General features: G+C 27.8%; 3 protein-coding genes across 6 annotated transcripts in view; 2 read left to right on the top strand and 1 right to left on the bottom strand.

Moving 5' to 3' along the window:
• LOC145976863 (neuropeptides capa receptor-like) overlaps positions 1-3,638 on the top strand; it is a 31,766-nt gene extending 28,128 nt beyond the window's left edge. For both annotated transcript variants that reach the window (XM_083108320.1, XM_083108319.1), the window contains 2 exons: positions 2,052-2,394; positions 2,656-3,638. In XM_083108320.1, the coding sequence (XP_082964446.1) occupies positions 2,052-2,394; positions 2,656-2,893 (581 nt within the window). In that variant the 3' untranslated portion in view covers positions 2,894-3,638. The remainder of the gene's footprint in view (positions 1-2,051; positions 2,395-2,655) is intronic.
• A 6,296-nt stretch (positions 3,639-9,934) lies between these two features.
• On the bottom strand, positions 9,935-15,027 carry Fand (Pre-mRNA-splicing factor SYF1 fand). 2 transcript variants are annotated; one of them, XM_083108716.1, is made up of 15 exons: positions 14,903-15,027; positions 14,654-14,802; positions 14,237-14,558; positions 13,740-14,039; positions 13,490-13,631; positions 13,171-13,322; positions 12,872-13,092; positions 12,507-12,669; positions 12,310-12,423; positions 12,063-12,225; positions 11,879-11,988; positions 11,511-11,714; positions 10,978-11,200; positions 10,762-10,908; positions 9,935-10,260 (listed from the first exon to the last, which is right to left on the bottom strand). In XM_083108716.1, the coding sequence occupies exons 1-15, from the start codon at positions 14,933-14,935 to the stop codon at positions 10,184-10,186; spliced, it is 2,520 nt and encodes an 839-aa protein (XP_082964842.1). In that variant the 5' UTR covers positions 14,936-15,027; the 3' UTR covers positions 9,935-10,183. The 2 variants fall into 2 exon arrangements, with proteins under 2 accessions (XP_082964842.1, XP_082964843.1); XM_083108717.1 differs by lacking the exon at positions 14,903-15,027 and having other exon boundaries at positions 9,937-10,260; positions 14,658-14,796.
• Positions 15,028-15,851: 824 nt separating this feature from the next.
• On the top strand, positions 15,852-18,248 carry LOC145977010 (fidgetin-like protein 1). 2 transcript variants are annotated; one of them, XM_083108624.1, is made up of 3 exons: positions 15,871-16,059; positions 16,229-16,277; positions 16,364-18,248. In XM_083108624.1, exons 2-3 carry the CDS (start codon positions 16,252-16,254, stop codon positions 18,144-18,146), a joined length of 1,809 nt encoding a protein of 602 aa, XP_082964750.1. In that variant the 5' UTR covers positions 15,871-16,059; positions 16,229-16,251; the 3' UTR covers positions 18,147-18,248. The 2 variants fall into 2 exon arrangements, with proteins under 2 accessions (XP_082964749.1, XP_082964750.1); XM_083108623.1 differs by having other exon boundaries at positions 15,852-16,277.
• The last annotated feature ends 234 nt before the right edge of the window (positions 18,249-18,482 follow it).

Below are 18,482 nucleotides of genomic sequence, written 5' to 3'. Positions count from 1 at the left end.
TTTATTAATTATGAAAGAAAATAAAATCTATCTTGATATAGAAGATCCGTAATAAATAATTTACATACAATCTTTTTTTTAATAATAAGTTTTTAATTATAAATAAGTACAACTAGAGAATTATATAAATTTTTGAGAATTTCTTAAACGTTTATCAGAGAGATGTCACAACGAAAAAAGAATAAATAATTGGAGGCATTTTTATATAAACACGATTAACGATATCGGTATATCTTCGGAATCAATAAACTTATATCAATATATTTTAAAAATGAATGGAAGAGTTTTTAGTATTTCTATGAAATTTTTAATCTTTAACACTGAAACTCTCTACTAAGAGATGATTCAATTCCATGCACAGAGTCCAAAATCCATATTAAAATGGGCCAAATTCTTTCTACGATATCTATCACAAATATGCATAATATACACACACATATGTATATAATATACATATAAATATAACATATACAGAGTGTAACTAAAACCACCGAACTTTTGTCTACTATGCTACTTATTTTAATTTACAATTAAAATTTATTAAATATATTTAATTTCTAATTACTAATTTAAATATTTTTTATTAATACGATTGCAATTTCTATTTCATTCAACACATTCCAAAATATTTTAAAATGTTAAATAAATAAATATCAAATCTAATTCTATTATAATTTATTCGTCACACATTTATTCTTCCACAGTAGCATAGTAGACACCTTCATGATTATAATATTGACACTTTGACAGTTGAAGTTGAAACATGTCGCAAATATTTATTTGAATCATTTTTACACTTTTAATTCTTGCGTCCATTATTCGTAAAAAAATGTAATGTAATGTGTAGAGAAGTGGGAAAACATATAATGACAATGTTATTGTAAATTTATATGATAATATTATAAAAAAGACGCTCCCCATCATAGGAGCATTTTTTTCAGTTGTCATTTTGTCGTGCCTAAGCGCGCGAAATCTCCCCTGTTATAGAGATATAATCGCTTCCCGTTTAAAAACTATTATAGCTTCGATATTTTTTATTAGGATTTTCATCTTAAAATGTTCTAAGGAATCTATCCTTAAGAAGAAGTTCGGTGGTTTTAGTACTATGTAGGAATGTCTATATATATATATATATAGACATTCCTACATATTCAGAATATATATGCATAATAAGCGAACATAAAAAACTACAGTCGTGATATTGAGAAAGAAATTGATAGGCAAAACAATATATGTGTATATATTGTAAAAAAATATGTGTGTGTGTGTGTGTGTGTGTGTGTGTGTGTGTGTGTGTGTGTGTGTGTGTATATATATATATATATATATATATATATATATATATAATATATATATACACACACACACACACACATATTTTTTTACAATATATACACATATATTGTTTTGCCTATCAATTTCTTTCTCAATATCACGACTGTAGTTTTTTATGTTCGCTTATTATGCATATATATTCTGAATTCTGTCTGAACCACTGAATCTATATAATTCTAAATCTGACCCTACTTACTTTTTATTTGATACAATATGGAATACCAAGGAGATGGCGATCAAGAATTAAATTCTTTTTGTTTCCAATATTTCTTTGAACATATCGCTACTTTTAAATTACAGGAACAGTATAAATAAGCAAATATCATGAAACAAAAATCAATATATTTTTATCACGGACGATATTTTTATAATCTCGACTTTTCAGATTCATTGAAAATTCCTCTGACGAATAATAATTTTAGCGAGTTAAATCGCTTGAAAGAGAAGCGCTCTTATTTTCACATTAAAATTTCATGCAATTAAAAGAAATCTCACTTTAATAAACATTTAATTTAAATTTTTATTAGATTGTTTATTAGACTGAGATAATTGTGTCGATGTTGAAAATTAAATTTATAAATTAGAGAGTTCAATGTAAATCACAAGATCGGCAACAATTTTTATATCATTTTTAATAATTCTCCGCACAATGTTCTTCGTGCATTTTTCCCATTCTCGCAGCGACAATGAAAGATATCGATAGTTTCATTCTACAGGTGCGGTCGTGATAACATTTTTTATCTGCTGGGCACCCTTCCACGCTCAGCGCTTATTGTACGTGTATCAGGTATCGGCCTTCGACGACATTAACGAATGGTTATATCCGCTGGGCGGTTGCTTATATTACTTCAGTACAACCGCGAACCCGATCCTGTACAACGTGATGAGCGCTAAGTACAGGATGGCATTCAAGAAAACACTTTGTTGTACGCCGACCAGTCCCATCATCACGAGGGACGATCTCAGCAGCATGAGAGATAGCACGGTATGCGGTTGCGGATCCAGAAGGGGATCCCAGCTGATCCGTGTAAGAAGCGTACATTATCAACGTAGCATTAAGTAAGCACACGTACAGCAATTTACCGTATTAATCCTATTATCATCAACTTTGTTCATCGAGCAAAATTTTTCGATTTTCTACAAATGTTCTTGAAATCTTTAATAAAAATTGTTCAAGTTGTTTAGATTTTAAATTTAAAATTATCATGTTTGCTACATTTATAGTTTTGAAGCTCGATTCTAACACCCGACTCATCTTAGTATCAAATAATCTCAATTAATTTATTTATTTAAATAATTGTAATTTTTGCTTATTTTCAGATGCAACATGTTGCACGTGAACGAATTACTTCGATCACCAACGAGATTACATTACGATGACGAAGATGACGAGACGGGTCATTGCGGCGCGGAGAAATCCTGCAATATCCTTAGTCCTGACGCGAGGAGATCATCGTTTCTCGTGCATTCGAGTAACGGTAGGACTAAGTATTTATCGAGCGAAAAAACGAAGGATGGCATCGTACAAATGGTCACGGCAAATGAAACGTGTATCTGATTCTCGGCTTATTTTAATGGAAAAAGAAAGAAATATATTATAGCGCAAGAATCGTAAAGAACACTGCTCGGATTGAATAAAAAACTACTGCGTCGTTCCTGCATACAAAGCAGGGGTTGACTGATGTGCAGATTAACGGAGAACGTGCATTATCCCGCGCAAAAGGATGATTATTGGAGGACATGTCGTGATATTTCCATCGAAAAAACATATCGGAGAAATAGGATTTCTTGTGAAAAATGATGCTTTGCCGAAGTAAAATTATCAAGTGTCCGTGGAAAATAATACGAGGGTTGCAGAGATTGAGAACAGTTATTTATTGTAATCCGGAATATATATATATATATATATATATATATATATATATATACAGGGTGTATCTGAAATGATGCACTAAACTTTAGGAGCGTATTCTAGAGGTCAAAATAAGACTTTTTTTTTCCTATGAACATGGGTCCGCAAATGAACCCCCCTTCCGAGCTAGAGGTCCCTAAAGTTTGGGGAAAAAATTAAAAATTGGCTGTATTTCAGAAAAAAAGGTTTTGACGTTACGTATCATCCTCTCTTGAGAGATAAATAAAATTGCGTTGCGGGTGTTTGGTCAATTTCACACATTTTCGAATTTTAGCTCGGAGAAGGGTTCATTTGCGGACCCATGTTCAGAAAATGTTAAGAAAAAAAAGTCTTATTTTGACCTCTAGAATACGTTCCTAAAATTTAGTGCATTATTTCAAATACACCCTGTGTGTATATATATATATATATATATGTATATTATGCATTCGAATAAAGATGTCGCAGAGTTAATCAAACTTCGCGGCGCGGAATTAATTTAATATGCGCGCTTCATACACAAACTTATAATAAAGAAAATGTACGAATGGCGAGATCGAGTTACAAGATGATATCTAAAACATTTAACTAGATAATAGAATAGATAATAAGAACATATAAACAAATGTATGTTTTAAATGCAAAAGACAAATGAAGATAATGCGAAAATAAAGGATATATTAACAAACGCTTGCGACCTTAAGCAATAATAATTAATGCGCTTCAAATTGACTGTAAAAATGATTTATAAATGAACATGTAGACTTCTTTAATTATAATTTGATAGCATCAATATATAAAATTGCATGTTAGAGCATTCAATCTCAATCATTTTTCAATATTATTTTATTTGCAATATTTTTGAAGACTATTATTTTGTAATTTTATAATTTTAAATCATACACATGCACATATACATATACATATGTACACATATACACGTGATATATATTTAAATGTCTTATTTACTTCTATTGTAAATGACAATTTTTATGAATAAAAATACTATGCAAATAATTTTTGTATCGTAATCATATTATAATTCTATTTCGCTATTCGTACAGTTTTTTGTAAAGCAACTAAAAGTTATTCATTGGATATTATTACGTATTATGTCGACGTTTTCACAATTTTCAGAAAAATAGAATTTCACATTTTTTGCGGAAAAATGGAAAAATTATAGGATTGCACGGAAAACGGATGGTTTTTCTTAGATTGGCTTCGGAAAACAAATGATATATTAATGTAAATGATATATTAATGTGTCGAGAGGAAATAATCCTCTTAGAATTTAAATAAATCGCACGAACACATCTGAAGAATAAACGCGTGATAATGAAATTGATACATGAAATGGAAAGCAAAAAAAGCAAGAGAAACGTAAACTCCTTTGAGAAATCCTAAATTTTCAATAAATTGTGAAGAGAGAAAAATATGTATGTCGCAACCTTCCGGCATATCCTGCCAACGAAATAGATAGAACCCTAGGGAACTCAATAAACAGCGCGTTTTATAAGTGTATATGTAACATTCCAAGCAAACTACCTCTTGAATCGAAAGGAGCTTTTGCAGACCGAAACAAAGTTTAAGTTTCGCGATTGCAGTGCAACTTCCATAAGAAACTCGCGAACTTGTCTTGCTTTTAAATAGAGAGAGAGAGAGAGAGAGAGAGAGAGAGAGAGAGAAAACTCATTATGCTTATATTAAGAAAAACACAAATATGTAAATATGTGTATGTGACTATGTGTGTATGTGTCTGTATGTATACAGCTGTGTAAGACAAACGTGTCAGAGGAAAGAAGGGTTTCATGATATATTCACATGGAAGATTACTCGCGAAAGGGTAACAGATAATCTTGAGAGAACGCTCTGGTCAGAACAAAAATTATTTTTCGTGCCTCAGATACAAAATGAAAGGTGCAAAGAATTCTAATACGTGAAAAAAAGAGAGACATAGAGAACGACAGAAAAGATATAAGACCGAATCGGGGATTCGTATCCCCTACCCGTTTCATTTGCTTCGCGTGACTATCGGTGGTTTGTCGTATAATCGAAAATTTTCATCTTCACAAAACATTCCCTCTTTTTCCCCTCTTCCCATCTCCCCGAGTGAAATAAACTGTCGTCACGATTTATTGATTATCGAGACTGTCAACAAATGTTCATACACTCCTGTATACATGCAGCAGCAGCAGAGTGGATTCTCGTGTTATTTGATTTTCTACTCACCCGCAAAAGGTAAATATAAGATTGATTGAGAAAACTCTTTTATGCGATAGAAAACTACCTCGCGACACTCGCGTAATACTATGTCACTGAATCGATTTAAACACGAATACATTTTTTTGATTTAATCATTTGTGAATGTAACGAGAGATTTATTATAATAAATAAAACACTTTGCTTTCTACAATAATTGCTCGTATTTGTTCGTTTGTAAATAAAACCTATAAATCGTTAATTATATAATAACTATAAAATCGTGTTTATTTTAAAATATTTAACATTTCAATAAATGATATTGTTGAAAGCATAACGTGATGTAATATAATGATACAATTAATATGTAACTGATTATTCTTTATTATAAATGCATTGCAAAGAATCTTTTATCTTATAATTTTAAAGTGAAATATGATGACAGAATTTGCTGAAACATTTGATAAATGTCATTCATTGTCACTAAAAGAACTTACAAGCAATTTCAGGAAATATATAAATGCGAAATAAAAATTTTTAATCATCTACTGTGTGTCAATTTCCATATAAATTAATATTTCAAACTTGATTTCCAATCATGTATTATATTAAATTATGTATGTTATATTAAAAATTCTCCTTCTTTTCTCAAAGAGAAAAAAACTGTTTTATTGCTATTAAAATCACTCTACATTTTTAAGTTTGAATACATAATTTAAAGAACTAAAGCAAAAAAAATTAAAATTTAGATAATGTAAACCCTTGTATGTATTGCAAGAAAACATCAAAAAGTTGCAAAATATTGTATTTGCATGATCGGTATTAAGAGTTTCCTCTCGTAGCATTAGAAATAGAATTATTTACCGATGATTCTCTCTCTTCGTATATTGAGCACTTATTATGCGATCATTTTAATAGCATTTCCATTTTTATTTTCGAGATACCTAGTCCAATACATACTATTTGTGTCATTTCGAAATGTTTAATCCAATCGATATGGAATTAAAATAATGTCATCCCGATCGGCTTAACAATTTTAATCTTGCTTCATCTGCTTAATAATTTTAATCTTGCTTTAAATGGAAATCAAATCTTTGATTAAAATCGTATTAAATTGTAAATCTCCCTTAATCCAACATTTTCACTATGAAAAATCATATTCCGATGTTTGACATAATTAAGTGTTAATAAAATAGTGCTAATTTTTTGTTAATTTGTTATTCAACTTTTGAATTTTTTGCTCCTAATTAACAGAAAATTAATATTAATGAGAGAGGTGTTGAATTAACATTATGCTAAGCACATTTACATTTAAAAAGCATTTATAGAAATGTAAACAAAACACAAATATTATGAATTACATAATGAATTGTACAATGGATAGATATTGCAAATTTCAAGATTGCAAAAATATTAAATTTTTATGGATGCATTAACTAACAATATTGTAATCATAATGAATATTATAATCTCATATAAAAATAAAAAGTAAGAAATCAAAAGTAAGAAATTAAACGATATAAACTTAATATATTAAATTGTTTCCTGAATTAATTGCTATTCAAATATAATATATCAAATTATTGTTCGTAAAAAAAGTTAGAAAAATTATCTGTGAAATGCTCCAATACTTATTTAACAGAAATAAATTCATAGACATTTATTTGAATTTAAATGTATTAAATAAATAGATATAATGAATACATAGCTCGTAATCTATGCATAGCATGTATATATATGTATGTATACATATTTTTTCAATAATAACTCAAATAATGTATACATTTATATCATATTTATATCATAATTATGACATATAATTATAACGTAATGTTGCCCTTTTAAACTTGTATAATTAATGTAATGCGTATAATGCATCAGCTAAGATGTTTTTTTCATAGACAGTCTTTGCAAAAGAATTTTATAAATAACTAGGAAAGTAACGTTATCTCAGTGAGATATTAAATTTTATACTTAAGACGGAATATATCTAAAAAAATTTAAATTAAAAGAAAGAGGAAGAGAATATTTTACGCTTGCTGCTTAAATTTAATTTAAAGCATAATTTCTTTTGTCGAATTCCTTCTCGAATAAAATCGGAAAATTAATTTAGTAAAATCCTGAGATGTAATAATTATTATCTTACTTTTATTGCTCTAATATTTACTTTTAACGAGAAACATAAGCAAAGCGTATATCAAATTAAAATATTTTAAAATCTTTAAGTAAAAGTAAATAAAAATATTAAAAATCTTGCAATTTAATATAAAAATATTAAAAATGTTTGCAATTCTAATTATAAATGCAATATAATATAATAATTTTCAATTTCCCAATCAAAATATAATATCATTACGAATAAATTAAGAACACACGAATAAACTAAGAACATAAATTTCTCTCTTAATTCACAAATAATACGATGTTATTTGCTGCAGTTGCAGTTTCGTGTTTCTAATCCATGTCGTATTCTTCATGTAACCCTATAACTCAATCACTAATCTAACAGCGAAACAGAATAAGGTGCAAATGTGAGCCCTTGTAGCTCTGTTAATCAGATTAGATCGGTCGACCTGTGTCATCTGTCTCAAAAGATTTAATCGTGCGATTATTACTTGCTACGAGAATTAGAACTTTGATGTCAAAGTGCCATGTCGGTTAACTTTGTTGCTCATTAATCCCAAAGTTCTAAATAATTTTCATGTTGTCACCAACCGTCGCTGACTGTCAAAAAGATCGGTTATTTATGTTTTTTGTAATTAAGATTTCATTAATACCTATAAAGTACATCATCCCGTCCTCAGCATAATATTTTTTTCTCTTCTTATAGATACTTTGCGCTCAATTAGTTTCCAGCATCAATGGTTCAATTATAGAAAAGTCTTGCTCTTATCGATCTTCTAACAGGTGAAGCATAAATGTGCTAATCAAACCAATGTTATCACATACAATTTTGCATATATATACGGAATATTACATAAATATTTTGAAGTATAGTTTAATTATTTATTAAGTGATTGATATATATTGTGGAATTTATTGTACACTAATCTAAAAAAATAATTACTTTTTATTTACAATTAGCTAAAAAAATTTAATCTAAATTTACTAGTAAAATACTCAATATATTAAATCTAAAAATTAAATTCTGATTCTCTTTCAATAAAATGTATAAAGAGAGAGAGAACTACGATTTAATTGAGTTAAAATCCTAATAAAAATATTAAATATAAAATATATAAAATCATTATTTAATTATTAAAAATACAATTGAAATTTTAATAAATCTACAAAAAAATATATTTCTCTAATTTATATTACTCTTATAAAATATATTTATTTTATATCATTATATAGATATATAATAATATAATACAAAAATGTGTATAGACTATATAAATTTGTTTTACTGTAAATTCCACAAACTCAAATTCTACAATGTAATTTTTAATTTTGCACTTCAGAAGACTGTGATTTTCAAAGAGCTAAAAAAATAAATAAATAAATGGTGAGACAAAAAAGATAACAGATAACATAACAGACACACACACACACACATATAAATGAATAAAACAGTTATTGAAAGAAATAACATGCAAATACTTATACATAATCAATTATTATTTATATTAAATTACTTATATTTTTATTTGTATCATTATTTATATTAATATATATTTTATATTTATTTATATATTATATAGTTTTATTTATTTATGATTATATTAAATTATTATTTTAACGTCTTATAGATTTATATTTTAGCTTTACATACATACCGATGTAATTTTCTTTCTTGAATAATTGCATTTTTGTTATCAACTATGCTCATTACTTACTTTGGCCGTTATATTTCCTGCGAGAATGTAACGTATAGAGAATTTTTCAAACTATGCGAGTATTCGTAAGGTAACATTTTAACAGTACTTTGTTGGTGATAGATAATTTATATCTCACACAAAAACAATACTCTTTTATAATGATAACATTGTTAGCATTGTCGCATTCCGCGATCAATCTCTACAAAATAATTCAAAAATAAATAACTTTCAATTGGTGTATCATTAAAAAGAATAAAAAAAAAATTCGGAACATAAATATTAAACTTAAAAGAGAAAAAGCTAAAATATACGCACATATATACATTTATATTTATATTACTAATATATCACTAATGTTCTTTTCAATGATTGCAATACTTCACAGATTCTCTTAAAAATGATTAGATCTTGAAATAATTTTTTATTCTCTTGTAGTCAAGAAAATTAATTTATATAAAAATTTACTTTTAAAAATATTGATGAAAAAGATAAAAAATAATAAGATACAGAAAAACAAAAATAAATCGTTACAAATATATCTAGGATTTATAAATGTTTTGATATTATAAATCACACATATTTATTAAATATATGTATAATTTGCTATATATTTTATTATATAGATATATATTATGTATACTGTAATAGATTTTACTATATATACATACAGTATTATTATTTATTATTAATATATATCCATATTTTGTTATTTTTGAATTCTGCAAGTGAATTCAGCAGGTTGCATTATATAAAAATTTTTACAATTATTAAAATGTTTTAAAAATAGTAAATATACAAATTTAATAATTCTACAAATACGTGAAGAAATTAGAAAATAATTTCATTTAATAATCAAAAAATATTACTTTTATATAACAAAAGTATATAATTGTTATAGGAATTTTGTTCAATTGTCAATCATACTGCCTATTAAATTTTAATCATCTTCATCTTCGACTGTTTTTAAACTACCAAATACTTGAGATGGTATAGTTCGTTTTTCAATTGGTACATCTGAAAATAAATAAACATGATTAAAAAGTGACTTTGTGTATGTGTCTGTGTGCATGTGTGTATAATATATAACATCTTTTATTTTCACTACATTAAATTACAATGATTTATTGGTTGACCTTTTTTAATAAAAATTGATATAATAACTTTTTAAGATCATTAAAGATAAAATATAAATGAACTTTAAAAGATAACAATCTTATTCTTCATCAATCATTTATAAGTTTAAATTCTTGATTTTAATCAAAAAATAATTTTTATTATAAAAGTATTTAAAGATAAACGTTTTAAAAAATTGCAACAAATGATAATTCTTTATAACAAATGATAAATTTTCCTGACATATTTATGAACAATGTCATAAAAATTTAATATAATGGAAATTTAATCCTGTGTATAATCTGATTCATGTTGAGAAAAGCAGAAAAGAAGAAAAAAAATTTATATATATAAATGTAAAATATTTCAATTTTGAAGCTATTTATAAGTGTATCAATCTACCTTCTTCTATTTCTTCATCGTTCTCATTTTCATCATCCATATCGATATCAATCTCATCTGGATTATTCACATTAGATTCTGGTTTACCATCTTTTTCTGTTACACCACGTACAAATTTAATACCTCCTTTGAGATCAGCAGCATTCTCTGTAATTTAAGATTTATTAAAATATCTTGTTAAAAAACAAAGAAAATAGAATATTAATCTCTAATTACCCGTATTTGATGTAATTTTACTATCTAATAAACGCATAGCATCCATTGGAACATCTAATATTTGATTAGCTGCATTATTCAACATTTGTGCAGACATCATGTTTACTTGAGTATTATACATAGCTTGCACACTACGCTTAATTCGAAGCATTTCACGCATTGTATCCTCATTTCCATGCCTAACTTCAAATTCTTTCCAAATTTGCCAGAATTTTGATGTGACCTATATAATATTTCAATGCATGAAAAAAGTTATGTATATATAAAATATCCCAGTTTAATCTCGCGGAGACATGCGATTACTATTTATCATTATTTATCACTATTTATTCAAAAAAATTTCAGAAATTTGCTCTATTAAAATTCCAAACAGAATAAGTTTTGGCTGAAGTTTTTGAATAATTAATAATATTAGAGATAATTAAATAAAATAACTATTAAATTAAAATAACTGTATACTGTTACACTCTTCTCTATGTGTAATACTGTCTTTTTTTCATTACTATATATTATAAATATATATCATATAATACCCTTGGATCACATATTTGACTACAATGTGCATATATCGCTCTCGCTCTGTCTACTTCTCCTAATTTAGTCTCCATTTCTGCGAATCGTAGACACATTTCTCTAGTATTCTCATCATTTAAAACTTCTATGGCCTTTTCATATATTTGTCGCGTTTTCGGCACCCCATATATGTCTGCTGCTTTCTTTATATATATGTTAAACATCTACAAATTGAGAAATTATTAATTATTTTTAAATTCGATAAAATCAATATATAAAAAATTAATAAAAGACTGCAAAATATATAAATATACAGCAGTACAAATCCTTTTCTATAATAACTGTTTTAAGATTATGCATAAACTATTAGCATATATAAAAATATTACATCAAATCTTTCTTCCGGAAGAACAGCATTTGTCGCTCGTTCATACACAGACATAGCATGTCTTGCTAAACCATGTTCTTCTTCTAATTTTGCATACAGTAAATATAAGGCTGCAATAAAGAGATTAATTACTTTCTTTTTATATAATATTGATGTAAGATAATCTATAAAAGAAATTATATACCTTTAGCATATTTTGGTGGACAATGTTCTAAACATTGTTCAAACAGATCCCTGGTACGTTCTAATTTCGTACCACCATATCGGGTCAAAAATTTTGTGAGATATGTGTTCCAAATATCATATACATTAGGCCACTTAAATAATGCAATACCTTTTTCATATGCCTAAAGGTAAAATTAATTTTATAAAATATTAGGTTTTATTAAAAATATATGTGATGTGTAATTAATTAAAAATATTTAACATACTCTAAATGCTTCTTCAAAGTAGTTGTTTTCTTCGAGAAATAGTCCATAATTAATGATAATTTGAGGAGTTGCAATCTTCAAGTCGATTATTTTATCATATACTGCTTTACAAGTCTGTATAATGAATATATATAAAGTTAAAAATATACTAGTAATATGATAAAAACTATGATACTGTATATGTAATAATGACATACCTTAAATGTTCCAAAACTTTCTTCTAAATCTGCATACATAGACCATACTTTTAAAGATTTGTATAATCTCATTTGTACTGTTTCTGTTTCATCATGATATGCCACTTTTCTAGCTGGCATTGTAGTAGCACGATGCATGAGTTTTAAAGCTTCTTTACAATTTCTGTATAACAATAATACATAAAGAATATTTATAAAAATATTTTAAAAAATATATATATATATAGAAAATATTATAAAGATATTAAAGAATATTTAAATTCAATTATTCTTTACCTGATTTAACAAGTAATTTTATATAATATTTCGTTATTCGTATATTAATTATAAAACAAACATGAATTTGAATGAGTAACCAAACTTACCCATGTTTAATTTCTATTTCTGCCCATTCACACCACACTGAAGCAAGATCATCTACCTTGGTATATGGGACATGAGTCGCCTTTTCAAATACCACTCTAGCATCTTCTATTTGTCCATTTTCTTCATAAAATTTGCCAAATGCAACCCACAATGTATGCAATTTACCAACTGCTAATTGTGGCTGCACTGTCTGCACTGCTTCTGTGTATGTATTAATTATCTATACAAAAATATATACTAGATATAGTAATATGAAACACAAATATATATCTGTAAATCTTGCATAATATTTTTTTACCTCATGTGGTTGTCCCTCATAAAGCTTAACTCTTTTGTGCCATTCTGCTACATTATGTGGATTTTGTCGTAGTAATACAGAATTGAGTAATAATAATCTCCTTTCCATAAGATGTTCCAATCGTGCCAGCCTCAATTCTAATTTTATATCATCTAATACAAAAATAAGTAGTTAATCAAACTAGTAATATGTGAACTTATATATAATATATATATTGTATACTATGTATATTATACATATATAACTACTTATATATAGTATATTGTAAATTATTAGCAAATTGAATTAATATACACATTAATATATACATTATCTTTACCTTCTTCAGTAGGATTTTTTGCTGCTTCTTCTATAAGTTTTTTAAGACTAAGTTCTTCAAATTGTGCATAAGCATCAAAAACTTGAGTAAAATCTCTGACGGTAGTAACAGTTTGTATAGCTTCTTCATAAATATCTCTTGCCTGAATAATATATATATTGAAAAATATAAAATATAACATTTTGATAAATAATATATGTTGTAAAATATAAAATGTTATAATTATATATAAATAATGAAAGTAATATACCCTCTCAAAAAGACCACTTCGAACATAGTAATCTGCTAGTGAATTCCATAAAGGTCCCAATTGATCTGTATAACGTCTTAAACCACCTCTAATGATAGCATCTACATTCAGGGATTTTATTTTGGCAGGATTTTTTGATATTAAATCACATAATTCATTCCATAATTGATGATTAGATTTCCCGTGTTTTGATACAAAATCATCTTGATTGACAATTTGTGCAAGTTTTACAGCAGCTTCATCAAGTCTACCAACTGATATTAGATATTCTATATATTCCTCTGTATCTTCTGGAGCCAACTGTATGGAATACATATAAATATATATACATATTTATATATAAAATAAAATATATGCTTAATAAAACTTTTGTTGTCAAAAACAAAAATAGTCCTCTTAAATCTTAAAGCATATTCTTACTAATTAAAAATTTGGAGACTATATAATAATATTAAATAATATAAATTATTACAAATATTAGTATTATTAAATAGTACCTTTAAATATCTTCTAAATACTCTGACAGCAGTCTCATAAACATTATGTTTCTTTAAGAAATTAATATATAATGGCCATATACGATGATGCTGCGTGATGGGAAGAGCTCTAAGAGAACGATCAAATACTTGACGTGTTCGTGTTATATAACATTGTTCAGTCATTAGTGTACAATAATCCATCCATATGCGTGGCATTTTATGCATAAATACCAAAGCACGCTCGAACGCATTATTAACATCTTCATACAATGGATCTGTTATACATCGATCTTTTAACTGGCTTACACGTTGTCGAAGATAATTATACCATAATTTATAACTGTAATAAATGATAAATATTATAAATAATATATAAAAATAGATAAAGCATAAGCAGTTACACGAAGAAAAAAACATGTAAAAAAATGGTTTTACCTGCCTGGGAGTTCTTTCAATGCTCGTTCATACACCACATTTAAATTCTTACTTTTCGAATTTTTTAAGTGATCAATATAGCGTTGCCAATGTTTGACTGAATATGGATTTCGTAAAATTTCCTCTTCGTATGGTAGATCCTCTTCATTCTGTTTAACAAAATTTTTAAGGTTACACACATAACAAACACATTTTTTTATGTAATTATAATTATAAAATATTTCTATAAACTTTTATAAATGTATTTACAAAAGCATATAAATTATCTTCATTATTTTCCATTTTTTCCTCCTTTCTTTATTAAATTTCTATCCGTTGATGGGCAAAATACGTTCGCAATTTCTGAGTTTCAGCAAGAAACACATGTAAACATAGGCTGCGGTTGAAAAAACGTTCTAGATGCTTTGAAACGTTTGATTGACCAATCAGGACAAAAGGAAAAGATTTCTTTAACCTGATTGGCCAATCAAACGTTTCAAAGCATCCAGAGCCAACCACAGCCATAATGTCACACGATTGGCTAAATAGAAAAATTTTCGGGACTTCAGAAATTCTCTATTTTATAACCAATTGCGTTAGTTATGTGATTCACGCATGCGCACAAAAATTCCATCAAAGAAATTTCCCTTCACTCCGCGGTACTGCTTGTAAATCACAGATATCTATACTATAACTAGATCGCTAACTCCCATTGATTTTGTACATAAAATGTGTCCCCGAAAACCATGTAATATGGCGGTCGCGCATGCGTAATATTGGTGGAAAACTAATATGGTGGACATTTGTAGCCAGCTAATATTTAAGTTTTCACCTTAAAACTCGTACTTTTTACATTATAAACTTTTAATTTTGTGATAAAATAAATATAAATATATATATAAATGTTATATACATATATTTTTAATCTTTATATATTTTTAATCTTCTATATATATTTTTAATCTTGATTTTAATTATATCATATATCTTTTAAATATATTTTGATATATTTTATCTTTAAAGACTGTAATAAATTTTAATTAAAAATGAAGAACATTATATATTATTTAAAAATAACTTATATTCAACTGTAACTTTTTATACACAAATTACATACTTATGTACTACATAACATCAACCAATCACAAACGTGACTGCTGTCCACCAACGTTACGCATGCGTGAGAATTTAGTACATAAATTTCGTGGACATGTATTTGACGCAAGTTAGCGGTCTAGTATATAGTATAGATGTCTGTGTTGTAAATGCAGTTTACTCTCTAATTATTCAATATTATGTGCTATAACAAGTGATTATTAAATGTACACAAAAAGATATTAAATTATAGCGCTAAAATGTGAATTTGTTCGAAGTATAGTTGTTGAAACTTGTAGCAATAATATCTAAGCTATTCTGAAATATATTGTGTTAAGTATATTTTTAATTAAGTTATTTTTATTTATAAAGATTTAAACATGAACTCTAATAACACAAACATACATGTTTCACAAAAGTTAAAGATGGAAAAAAATAATATTCTGGCTGCTTATCATATGCTGAGATTTTCAAAGCAAGATAAAGATTTTGACATTACAGACATTGAACGCAGATCACTTGCTATGAAAAATATGACAGCAAAGTTATTGTAAGTTAAATTATAGTTATATTTTCTGTCGTATGTTAAAAATTTCTCATAAACATTTTTATTTATTTCTAAAATATACATTACAGTGATTCAGAGGATACAGTGGCAGTACTTTTACGAAAAAACCTTGAAGATTATCATACTTTAATGACAGACAGAATAAACAATTACTGGGAGCAGATTAAATCTCAATTACAGGATGTAAAAAATGATCCATTGAAATGGAAATCGGAATTAAAGGATGAAGATGCTACATTGAATCTTATAAAACCTTTGATTTGTCAGAAAATTAATACTTTATCTTGCAAAGGAAGATCCTATAATGATAGAGACATAGAAAAAATAGTAAATAATTCAAAGAAAAATAAAGACATGCAAAAAGAAAAAATTTCTTTGCAATCACAAGCATCTTTTAATCAAAATTCAAATAAAGAACTTTTGTTGAAGTCTAATAATAGTGAACAAAATATATCTACATATTTTACAAATATTCATAGAAATGATAGTTCTAGTAAGCATATTCAACAGAATGCATCAAAAATACAATCCAACAAGCAGTCTTGTTATCAGAATTTGGATAAATTTGTACAAAAAAGACCTATATTAAGTAACAATAATACAGATGATACAATTGAAGGATTGTATGGACGAACAAATTCATATGCACCAAAATTAAAACGAGCTGCTTCTCCACAATCTAGGGATGAAGATACAAGAACAGAAAAGAATACACTCGATTCTTTCAGAAGCGCCAGAGATGAATTATATATCCAAGAAATGAAGAGGAACAAATCGGCGCCGAAAAAAACTTTAGGTGGTCGTTCGACAGCCAATTCTCAATTCGTCTGTCCATTTAAACGAAATAAGGAAAAATCGATGCAGAGCAATACTTCGTTACAAAACAAAGCAAATGCAGAAGAAGTGGAAGATGAGAGGCTAAGGAATATCGATCCAGATATGATCGAGCTGATTAGAAGCGAAATCATGGAATCGGGTAAGACGATAACGTGGGACGATATCGCCGGTCTGGAGTACATTAAGAAGATCGTTAAAGAGGTGGTAGTATTTCCTATGTTAAGACCGGACATCTTCACTGGTCTTCGTCGTCCGCCTAAAGGGATTTTATTCTTTGGTCCACCTGGAACAGGAAAGACTCTCATTGGTAAATGCATAGCTTCACAGAGCAAGTCCACGTTCTTCTCGATTTCAGCGAGTTCCTTGACATCTAAATGGATTGGCAATGGCGAGAAAATGGTTCGCGCGCTTTTTGCAGTAGCCAGGGTCCATCAACCGTCCGTTGTCTTCATCGACGAGATCGACTCGCTGTTGACACAACGTTCGGAAACAGAACACGAATCCTCTAGGAGGCTAAAAACGGAATTTTTAGTACAGTTAGACGGTGCGACGACTTCGGAGGACGATCGCATTCTAATCGTCGGCGCAACCAATCGGCCCCAAGAGTTGGACGAGGCAGCGAGACGGCGTCTCGTCAAAAGACTGTACGTCCCTCTGCCAGAATTCGAAGCACGTAAGCAGATAATTAATAATTTATTGACATCGGTGCGCCACAATCTCGTTGAAGAGGATATTGTGAGAATCGCACAAAAGTCGGCAGGATACTCCGGCGCCGACATGACAAATCTATGCAAGGAAGCAAGTATGGAGCCGATTCGAAGTATTCCTTTCGAACAGCTGGCAGATATCAAAATGGAAGATGTGAGGCACATAACGAACTACGATTTCGAGCAAGCGCTCATTAACGTACGACCTAGTGTGGCTCAGTCAGACCTTAACATTTATATTGAATGGGATCGTACTTATGGATCTGGTAATGCGCAAAACTCTGTAAAAAGTGATACAATGAAATAAGTCAATTATAATACTGAGATTGTTGAAAAAAATATTTTACTTTTTATTTTTATAATACCAAGTTTTTGTAATATATGTAGCTTATAAAAAAAGATATTTTTATACGAGTTTTATCATTGATTCATTATCAAAATTAGCTAAAAACTTATTTCTCTTCTGTTTATAACAAGATGTGACATATATATTTTACTGCAATAACATTGCCAGTAGATGTATATGTATGAATTTATATAGATATCATATTCTTTAAGACCAAAAGAATTTGCCAGAATAAATAATCATTCATAACTTACAATAAAACAATAATAAAAAACCAATCACATGCTAATTTAAGAA

This window comes from Camponotus vicinus, unplaced genomic scaffold (assembly GCF_025532165.1).
Source record: "Camponotus vicinus isolate PSW18456_S1 unplaced genomic scaffold, iyCamVici1.0 SCAF_9, whole genome shotgun sequence".
Lineage (NCBI taxonomy): Eukaryota > Metazoa > Arthropoda > Insecta > Hymenoptera > Formicidae > Camponotus > Camponotus vicinus.
This window is presented reverse-complemented; position numbering and strand designations above follow the sequence as displayed.

Excerpts from the sequence above, each read along its gene's own strand:
- LOC145977010 (XM_083108623.1), top strand. The coding sequence starts at position 16,108 with ATGAACTCTAATAACACAAACATACATGTTTCACAAAAGTTAAAGATG. Across the intron at positions 16,278-16,363 it reads AATATGACAGCAAAGTTATT|TGATTCAGAGGATACAGTGG; the intron begins GTAAGTTAAATT and ends TATACATTACAG.
- Fand (XM_083108716.1), bottom strand. The coding sequence starts at position 14,935 with ATGGAAAATAATGAAGATAATTTATATGCTTTT. Across the intron at positions 14,803-14,902 it reads AAGATAATTTATATGCTTTT|AATGAAGAGGATCTACCATA; the intron begins GTAAATACATTT and ends TTTGTTAAACAG. Across the intron at positions 12,670-12,871 it reads GAAATAGAAATTAAACATGG|AAATTGTAAAGAAGCTTTAA; the intron begins GTAAGTTTGGTT and ends ATTGTTATACAG.